Source organism: Trachypithecus francoisi, unplaced genomic scaffold (genome assembly GCF_009764315.1).
Source record: "Trachypithecus francoisi isolate TF-2019V2 unplaced genomic scaffold, Tfra_2.0 Lachesis_group13, whole genome shotgun sequence".
Classification (NCBI taxonomy): Eukaryota; Metazoa; Chordata; class Mammalia; order Primates; family Cercopithecidae; genus Trachypithecus; species Trachypithecus francoisi.
Window position 1 is genome coordinate 63494382 of NW_022681458.1, and position 10904 is coordinate 63505285.

The window sequence follows — 10904 nt, forward strand, 5'->3', positions numbered from 1 at the left end:
CAATTTGAGGCTAAATGAGTTATTAACTTGGGGGGTGCAGGTTATTGCACTTAAACAGATATTGTTAGGTGTTGCTAAATTATATTCTTATTTTTTTTCTGATACAGTACCAGCTAAGATACACTTACCTAAAACTCTTGAAGGCATGGGAGCAGTTCATGCTCTCCGAGGTGAAGTGGTCAGCATCAAGATTCCTTTCAGTGGCAAACCAGATCCTGTGATCACCTGGCAGAAAGGACAAGATCTCATTGACAATAATGGCCACTACCAAGTTATTGTCACAAGATCCTTCACATCACTTGTTTTCCCCAATGGGGTAGAGAGAAAAGATGCTGGTTTCTATGTGGTCTGTGCTAAAAACAGATTTGGAATTGATCAGAAGACAGTTGAACTGGATGTGGCTGATGTTCCTGACCCACCCAGAGGAGTCAAAGTTAGTGATGTCTCACGAGATTCTGTCAACTTAACATGGACTGAGCCGGCCTCTGATGGTGGCAGCAAAATCACCAACTACATTGTTGAAAAATGTGCAACTACTGCAGAAAGATGGCTTCGTGTAGGACAAGCCCGAGAAACACGTTATACTGTGATCAACTTATTTGGAAAAACAAGTTACCAGTTCCGGGTAATAGCTGAAAATAAATTTGGTCTGAGCAAGCCTTCTGAGCCTTCAGAACCAACCATAACCAAAGAAGATAAGACCAGAGCTATGAACTATGATGAAGAGGTAGATGAAACCAGGGAAGTCTCCATGACTAAAGCATCTCACTCTTCAACCAAGGAACTCTATGAGAAATATATGATTGCTGAAGATCTTGGGCGTGGTGAGTTTGGAATTGTCCACCGTTGTGTTGAAACATCCTCAAAGAAGACATACATGGCCAAATTTGTTAAAGTCAAAGGGACTGATCAGGTTTTGGTAAAGAAGGAAATTTCCATTCTGAATATTGCTAGGCATAGAAACATCTTATACCTCCATGAATCATTTGAAAGCATGGAAGAATTAGTTATGATCTTTGAGTTTATATCAGGACTTGACATATTTGAGCGCATTAACACAAGTGCTTTTGAACTTAATGAAAGAGAAATTGTAAGTTATGTTCACCAGGTCTGTGAAGCACTTCAGTTCTTACACAGTCATAATATTGGACACTTTGACATTAGACCAGAAAATATCATTTACCAAACCAGAAGAAGCTCTACCATTAAAATAATAGAATTTGGTCAAGCCCGTCAGCTGAAACCAGGTGACAACTTCAGGCTTCTATTCACTGCCCCAGAATACTATGCACCTGAAGTCCACCAGCATGATGTTGTCAGCACAGCCACAGACATGTGGTCACTTGGAACATTGGTATATGTGCTATTGAGTGGTATCAACCCATTCCTGGCTGAAACTAACCAACAGATCATTGAGAATATCATGAATGCTGAATATACTTTCGATGAAGAAGCATTCAAAGAGATTAGCCTTGAAGCCATGGATTTTGTTGACCGGTTGTTAGTGAAAGAGAGGAAATCTCGCATGACAGCATCAGAGGCTCTCCAGCACCCATGGTTGAAGCAGAAGATAGAAAAAGTCAGTACTAAAGTTATCAGAACATTAAAACACCGGCGTTATTACCACACCCTGATCAAGAAAGACTTCAACATGGTTGTGTCAGCAGCCCGGATCTCCTGTGGTGGTGCAATTCGATCTCAGAGGGGAGTGAGTGTTGCTAAAGTTAAAGTAGCATCCATTGAAATTGGCCCAGTTTCTGGGCAGATAATGCATGCAGTTGGTGAAGAAGGAGGACACGTCAAATATGTATGCAAAATTGAAAATTATGATCAGTCTACCCAAGTGACTTGGTACTTCGGCGTCCGACAGCTGGAGAACAGTGAGAAATATGAAATCACCTATGAAGATGGAGTGGCCATCCTCTATGTCAAAGACATTACCAAATTTGATGATGGTACCTACCGATGCAAAGTAGCCAATGACTACGGTGAAGATAGTTCTTATGCAGAGCTATTTGTTAAAGGTGTGAGAGAAGTCTATGACTATTACTGCCGTAGAACCATGAAGAAAATGAAGCGCAGAACAGATACAATGAGACTCCTGGAAAGGCCACCAGAATTTACCCTGCCCCTCTATAATAAGACAGCTTATGTAGGTGAAAATGTCCGGTTTGGAGTAACTATAACTGTCCACCCAGAGCCTCGTGTAACATGGTATAAATCAGGTCAGAAAATCAAACCAGGTGACGATGACAAGAAGTACACATTTGAGTCAGACAAGGGTCTTTACCAATTAACAATCAACAGTGTCACTACAGATGATGATGCTGAATATACTGTTGTGGCAAGGAACAAATACGGTGAAGACAGCTGTAAAGCAAAGCTGACGGTAACCCTACACCCACCTCCAACAGACAGTACCTTAAGACCCATGTTCAAAAGGTTACTGGCAAATGCAGAATGCCAAGAAGGCCAAAGTGTCTGCTTTGAGATCAGAGTGTCTGGCATCCCCCCACCAACATTAAAATGGGAGAAAGATGGTCAGCCACTGTCCCTTGGACCTAACATTGAAATTATCCATGAAGGCTTGGATTATTATGCTCTGCACATCAGGGACACTTTGCCTGAAGACACAGGTTATTATAGAGTCACAGCAACTAACACAGCTGGGTCCACCAGCTGCCAGGCTCACCTACAAGTGGAACGCCTGAGGTACAAGAAACAGGAATTCAAGAGTAGAGAGGAGCATGAGCGACATGTACAAAAACAAATTGACAAAACCCTCAGAATGGCTGAAATTCTTTCTGGAACTGAAAGTGTGCCACTGACACAGGTAGCTAAAGAGGCTCTGAGAGAAGCTGCCATCCTTTACAAACCAGCTGTAAGCACCAAGACTGTAAAAGGGGAATTCAGACTTGAGACAGAAGAAAAGAAAGAGGAGAGAAAACTCCGGATGCCTTATGATGTACCAGAGCCACGCAAGTACAAGCAGACTACCATAGAAGAAGACCAACGCATCAAGCAGTTTGTGCCTATGTCTGACATGAAGTGGTATAAAAAGATACGTGATCAGTATGAAATGCCCGGGAAACTTGACAGAGTCGTACAGAAACGACCCAAGCGCATCCGCCTCTCAAGATGGGAACAGTTCTATGTGATGCCTCTTCCACGCATTACGGATCAATACAGACCTAAATGGCGTATTCCTAAACTGTCCCAAGATGATCTTGAGATAGTGAGACCAGCCCGCCGGCGTACACCTTCTCCTGATTATGACTTTTACTACCGACCTAGAAGACGTTCTCTTGGAGACATCTCTGATGAAGAATTACTCCTCCCCATTGATGACTACTTAGCAATGAAAAGAACAGAGGAAGAGAGGCTGCGTCTTGAAGAAGAGCTTGAGTTAGGTTTTTCAGCTTCACCCCCAAGCCGAAGCCCTCCACGCTTTGAGCTTTCTAGCCTACGTTACTCTTCACCACAAGCTCATGTCAAGGTGGAGGAAACAAGAAAAGACTTCAGGTATTCAACCTATCACATCCCAACGAAGGCTGAAGTTAGTACAAGTTATGCAGAACTGAGGGAACGGCATGCCCAGGCTGCGTACAGACAGCCAAAGCAACGGCAAAGAATCATGGCTGAGAAGGAGGATGAAGAGTTGCTTCGCCCAGTTACGACCACCCAGCGTCTCTCAGAATACAAAAGCGAACTTGACTACATGTCAAAGGAGGAAAAGTCTAGAAAGAAATCAAGGCGACAAAGAGAAGTGACAGAAATAACAGAAATTGAGGAAGAATACGAAATCTCAAAACGTGCTCAAAGAGAATCATCCTCATCCGCATCTAGACTACTGAGACGACGACGCTCCCTGTCTCCAACTTATATTGAGTTAATGAGGCCGGTGTCTGAGCTGATCCGGTCACGTCCACAACCGGCTGAGGAATACGAAGATGACACAGAAAGAAGGTCACCTACTCCAGAAAGAACTCGCCCACGATCCCCCAGCCCTGTGTCTAGTGAGAGATCACTCTCGAGATTTGAGAGGTCTGCAAGATTTGATATCTTTTCCAGGTATGAGTCCATGAAAGCTGCTTTAAAAACTCAGAAGACATCAGAAAGGAAGTATGAAGTTTTGAGTCAGCAGCCTTTCACACTGGACCATGCCCCTCGAATCACATTGAGAATGCGCTCACACAGGGTACCATGTGGCCAAAATACACGTTTTATTTTAAATGTTCAGTCTAAGCCAACTGCTGAGGTTAAATGGTACCACAATGGTGTGGAACTCCAAGAAAGCAGTAAGATTCATTACACCAACATGAGTGGAGTTCTGACCCTGGAAATTCTGGACTGTCATATTGATGACAGTGGAACCTACCGTGCTGTGTGCACCAACTACAAGGGTGAAGCTTCTGACTATGCAACATTGGACGTAACAGGAGGGGATTATACCACCTATGCTTCCAGGCGCAGTGATGAAGAGGTCCCCAGATCTGTTTTCCCTGAGCTGACAAGAACAGAGGCGTATGCTGTTTCATCATTTAAGAAAACATCTGAGATGGAAGCTTCGTCTTCTGTTAGGGAAGTGAAATCACAGATGACGGAGACAAGGGAAAGTCTCTCCTCATATGAACACTATGCATCTGCAGAAATGAAAAGTGCTGCATTAGAAGAAAAGTCGCTGGAAGAAAAATCCACAACCAGAAAGATCAAGACGACTTTGGCGGCAAGAATTCTAACAAAGCCACGGTCCATGACTGTCTACGAGGGCGAGTCTGCAAGGTTTTCTTGTGACACCGATGGTGAGCCGGTACCAACTATGACCTGGCTGCGTAAAGGACAAGTGCTAAGTACTTCTGCCCGCCACCAAGTGACCACCACAAAGTACAAATCAACCTTTGAGATCTCTTCAGTTCAGGCTTCCGATGAGGGCAATTACAGCGTGGTGGTAGAAAACAGTGAAGGGAAACAAGAAGCAGAGTTCACTCTGACTGTTCAAAAGGCCAGGGTAACTGAAAAGGCTGTGACATCACCACCAAGAGTCAAATCCCCAGAGCCTCGGGTGAAATCCCCAGAAGCAGTTAAGTCTCCAAAACGAGTGAAATCTCCAGAACCTTCTCACCCCAAAGCCGTATCAACCACAGAGACAAAACCAACATCAACAGAGAAAGTTCAGCACCTCCCAGTCTCTGCCCCACCAAAGATTACTCAGTTCCTGAAAGCAGAAGCTTCTAAAGAGATTGCAAAGCTGACCTGTGTGGTTGAAAGCAGTGTATTAAGTGCAAAAGAGGTCACCTGGTATAAAGATGGCAAGAAACTGAAGGAAAATGGGCATTTCCAGTTTCATTATTCAGCAGATGGTACCTATGAGCTCAAAATCCATAACCTCACTGAATCTGATCAAGGAGAATATGTTTGTGAGATTTCTGGTGAAGGTGGAACGTCTAAAACCAACTTCCAATTTATGGGGCAAGCCTTTAAGAGTATCCATGAGAAGGTATCAAAAATATCAGAAACTAAGAAATCAGATCAGAAAACCACTGAGTCAACAGAAACCAGGAAAACTGAACCAAAAGCTCCTGAACCAATTTCCTCAAAACCAGTAATTGTTACTGGGTTGCATGATACAACTGTTTCTTCAGACAGTGTTGCTAAATTTGCAGTTAAGGCTACTGGAGAACCCCGGCCAACTGTCATCTGGACAAAAGATGGAAAGGTAACCAGTTCTTAAATGTCTCTTACTTTTATCTTCTAAAATATTTTATCTTCTAAATTCAGCTTCCCAAAAAACACTTAAAATGAAATCACTTTTTAAAGTGCAAATTATTTGCGTTCTACAGGCTATTACACAAGGAGGTAAATATAAACTCTCTGAAGACAAGGGAGGGTTCCTCTTAGAAATTCACAAGACTGATACTTCTGACAGTGGACTTTATACTTGTACGGTAAAAAATTCAGCTGGATCTGTGTCCTCTAGCTGCAAATTAACAATAAAAGGTAGGTTGGCTTTTGTTTTTACCCACATTTTTTCAGAAGATAATATTAGGGAAATATTTTCAAACATCCCCCCTTATATACACATACAAGAAAGTATTAAAATAAAATTATTTTCCTAATTCCAGAATGCAATTTGTACACCAAAGTAGAAACACACATTTGAAGTTAGCATATGCTTTTCTATGAGCATAAAAAGCAGTTATTAAGTACCTTATTATATATGGTATTATATAAGATTCTATAGTGTCAGCCCCTGCTCCCAGGAATATTTAAGAATAAAGTCAGTGAATATACAAAATGGCACTGCTTGCCTAAACCTTCACAGTTGCTAATTTTCCAAAGCAGTACAAAGTTAATTAAAGAACGATTTCTGTTTTACCAATTAAAATTAGTTTGCTTTCATTTCAATCTTCTGAAAGATAATTTAATGTTTTGGTTACTCAAAATTTCCCAAATCGACTTGTCTCCGAAACCCTTTGACTATTCTTTTCCAGACTTTTCCTTAAGTCATACGAATCATCTTTGGTTCAGTTTAGTTTAAGGAATCATTACACTGATCTCAAAAGTCACACCTGATAATTTTCCAAAAGTGTAACTGAGAAAGTATTAGGTATTACCTACACTGCATGAAGTTGACTTTTTTTCTTTGTATGTTTTTCACATGCAGAATCTAGAAGAGTAAAAGGTGGGGGGGTCTCTTTCTAATGAAGTTTGCCTTACAGAGGTTTCTTTTTTAGTTGTAAAAGATACTGAGGCACAGAAAGTCTCTACACAAAAGACTTCTGAAATTACATCTCAGAAGAAAGCTGTTGTCCAAGAGGAAATTTCCCAAAAAGCCCTAATGTCTGAAGAAATTAAGATGTCAGAGGCAAAATCTCAAGAAAAGTTAGCCCTCAAAGAGGAAGCTTCAAAGGTTTTGATTTCCGAAGAAGTCAAGAAAGCAGCAGCAACCTCCCTGGAAAAATCCATTGTCCATGAGGAAATCACTAAAACATCACAGGCATCAGAAGAAATCAGAACTCATGCTGAAATTAAAGCATTTTCTACTCAGATGAGCATAAATGAAGGTCAAAGAGTGGTTTTAAAAGCCAACATTGCTGGTGCCACTGATGTGAAATGGGTACTGAATGGCATAGAGCTTACCAACTCTGAGGAGTACCGATATGGTGTCTCAGGCAGCGATCAGACCCTCACCATCAAGCAAGCTAGTCACAGAGATGAAGGAATCCTCACCTGCATAGGCAAAACCAAGGAAGGAATCGTCAAGTGTCAATATGATTTGATGCTGAGCAAAGAACTCTCAGATGCACCAGCCTTCATCTCACAGCCTAGATCTCAAAATATTAATGAAGGACAAAATGTTCTCTTTACTTGTGAAATCAGTGGTGAGCCGTCCCCTGAAATCGAATGGTTTAAAAACAACCTGCCAGTAAGTTTAATTATGAATATATTATTGAAGAAAAAACTAAAATACCATGTCTTCCACATCTAAAGAACTTCAACATTTCCTTTCTTTTTCCTTCATCTTAGATTTCTGTTTCTTCAAATGTCAGCATAAGTCGCTCCAGAAACATATACTCTCTTGAAATCCGAAATGCATCAGTCAGCGACAGTGGAAAGTACACAATTAAGGCCAAAAATTTCCGTGGCCAGTGTTCAGCTACAGCCTCCTTAATGGTCCTTCGTAAGTATCTCCTCACCATTCTTACATGCTTAAGGCCTTTAGATGGATTTTTTGCCTCTCTTTCAAGCACAGAAAACTCTAAGAAGCATTATTAAATTCCATGTGAAAGAGGGACAGCCATCCGATGTGAATTCATTCTTGCAGTCAAACTTTCTTTATAGTTACACAGAAACTTGGATAGATTACATTTCAAAGTAAAGCTACCAACTGCCCTGTAACATTTATTTTCAGGACACACAATATGTCAATTACTTTCTATATAACTAATCATTTTTTTCCTGGTGATTCCTAGCACCTGCATGTAATGTAATGATAGAAATATAAGGATTCATGTTTTGGAGACATTGAGCTAGCTCTTGACAAATGTATGTATATATGTATTTGCTTATGCTTCAACAGCAAATTGTTTGGGTTATGCTGCTGTGTGTGTGTTGAAGTTTCCATTTCTGTAAGTCAGCGTCATATGTCACCAATTAACCAGATGTCATTGATGTTCACTGTGTATCTGCTATGCTCCACAGCTCTAGTTGAAGAACCTTCCAAAGAGGTAGTATTGAGAACAAGTGGTGACACAAGCTTGCAAGGAAGCTTCTCGTCTCAGTCAGTCCAAATGTCTGCCTCCAAGCAGGAGGCCTCCTTCAGCAGTTTCAGCAGCAGCAGTGCTAGCAGCATGACTGAGATGAAATTTGCAAGCATGTCTGCCCAAAGCATGTCCTCCATGCAAGAGTCCTTTGTAGAAATGAGTTCCAGCAGCTTTATGGGAAAATCTAGTATGACACAACTGGAAAGTTCAACTAGTAAAATGCTTAAAGCAGGCGTAAGAGGTGAGCAATAAAATTACCGGTAGAGGTAGACAAGCCAAATAACATGGTGTAGTCTTTAGTACACACAATTCAGTAGAAAGCAAATCTTTATTTTTTTCAGTGATTCTAAGGCTTTTTTGTCATTGTTCCATAAAGGAATTCCACCTAAAATTGAAGCTCTTCCATCTGATATCAGCATTGATGAAGGCAAAGTTCTAACAGTAGCCTGTGCTTTCACGGGTGAGCCTACCCCAGAAGTAACATGGTCCTGTGGTGGAAGAAAAATTCACAATCAAGAACAACAGGGGAGGTTCCACATAGAAAACACAGATGACCTGACAACCCTGATCATCATGGACGTACAGAAACAAGATGGTGGACTTTATACCCTGAGTTTAGGGAATGAATTTGGATCTGACTCTGCCACTGTGAATATACATATTCGATCCATTTAAGAGGGCCTGTGCCCTTATACTCTACACTCATTCTTAACTTTCTGCAAACGTTTCACATGGACTAATCTTTCTGATCTGTAAATATTTAAAGAAAAAAAAGTAGTTTTGTATCAACCTAAATGAGTCAAAGTTCAAAAATATTCAATCTTTTCATAATTGTTGACCTAAGAATATTATACATTTGCTAGTGACATGTACATACTGTATATAGCCGGATTAACGGTTATAAAGATTTGTACCATTTATTTTATGACATTTTACAATGTAACTTTTGAAACTAACTGTTGGTAGGAGAAAGTTTCTTATGGAACGAATACCCTGCTCAACATTTAATCAATCTTTGTGCCTCAACATACTGTTGATGTCTAAGTATGCCTCAGTGGGTTGAGAAATTCCCCACTGAAGATGTCCTGTCCACCTAAAAGAGAATGATGCTGTGCATATCACTTGATATGTGCACCAATACCTATTGAATCAGAAATGTAAGGCATTGGTGATGTTTGCATTTACCCTCCTGTAAGCAACACTTTAATGTCTTACATTTTCTCTGATGATGTCACACAAAATTATCATGACAAATATTACCAGAGCAAAGTGTAACGGCCAACACTTTGTTCGCTCATTTTACACTGTCTCTGACATAAGGAGTGCCTGAATAGCTTGGAAAAGTAACATCTCCTGGCCATCCCTTCATTTAACCAAGCTATTCAAGTATTCCTATGCCAGAGCAGTGCCAGCTCTTGGAGGTCCCAGGGTGCAGCCAATGCCTTTGTGTGGTAGTTCTAAATTTTAATTGCACCTGAAAAACCTGGGCACCTAAGCAGTAAGCCACAGCAAAAACTAAAGAACAACAACAAAATAAAGCTGTCGTTAAATTTTAAACAACAATATTACTAATTGCCCAAAATGTCAATTTGATGTAGTTATTTTCATGCAAATATAAATTCAATTGTTAGTTATAATTGTTGGACCTCCTTGATATAGTAACAACAAAATAAAGCAAGCTATCTGCACCTCAAAATGTGTGGCTGGTTGTTTTCTGTGAAATTCTGGGGTGGGGAAGTATGCACCTTCAGGTATCACAAAAACAATCATAGATAGATAAGGCAACTCAAGTTCAAAACAGCCCATACTGGCAAGATGGCCGAATAGGAACAGCTCCAGTCTCCAACTCCCAGCGCGAGCGACACAGAAGACCAGTGATTTCTGCATTTTCAACTGAGGTACTGGGGTCATCTCACTAGGGAGTGCCAGACAATCGGTGCTGGTCAGCTGCTGCAGCCTGACCAGCGAGAGCTGAAGCAGGGCGAGGCATCGCCTCACCTGGAAGCGCAAGGGGGAAGGGAATCCGTTTTCCTAGCCAGGGGAACTGAGACACACAATACCTGGAAAATCGGGTAACTCCCACCCCAATACTGCGCTTTAAGCAAACAGGCACACCAGGAGAATATATCCCACACCTGGCCGGGAGGGTCCCACGCCCACGGAGCCTCCCTCACTGCTAACACAGCAGTCTGCGGGGATCTATCCGCAAGGCAGCAGCAAGGCTGGGGGAGGGGCGCCCGCCATTGCTGAGGCTTAAGTAGGTAAACAAAGCCGCTGGGAAGCTCGAACTGGGAGGAGCTCACAGCAGCTCACAGCAGCTCAAGGAAGCCTGCCTGTCTCTGTAGACTCCACCTCTGGGGACAGCACACAGCTGAAGACCAACAGGGGAAGCAGCGGGGGCCGGTGCAGACGCGAACAACTCTGACAGCTCTGGGGAGAGCCGTGGATCTCCCAACGCGGAGGTTGAGATCTGAGAACGGACAGACTGCCTGCTCAGGTGGGTCCCTGACCCCTGAGTAGCCTAACTGGGAGACATCCCCCACTAGGGGCAGTCTGACACCCCACACCTCACAGGGTGGAGTACACCCCTGAGAGGAAGCTTCCAAAGGAAGAATCAGACAGGTACACTCACTGTTCAGC

At 42.1% G+C, this 10904-nt stretch overlaps 1 protein-coding gene across 1 annotated transcript in view; it reads left to right on the top strand.

The window, feature by feature from the left end:
- Window positions 1-9960, top strand: part of LOC117094789 (titin-like) — a 273144-nt gene extending 263184 nt beyond the window's left edge. Inside the window, 6 exon segments of the mRNA XM_033230996.1 lie at window positions 108-5716; window positions 5841-5997; window positions 6735-7426; window positions 7528-7681; window positions 8203-8505; window positions 8641-9960. Of these exon segments, the coding sequence (XP_033086887.1) occupies window positions 108-5716; window positions 5841-5997; window positions 6735-7426; window positions 7528-7681; window positions 8203-8505; window positions 8641-8939 (7214 nt within the window). The 3' untranslated portion in view covers window positions 8940-9960.
- Window positions 9961-10904: the final 944 nt, after the last annotated feature.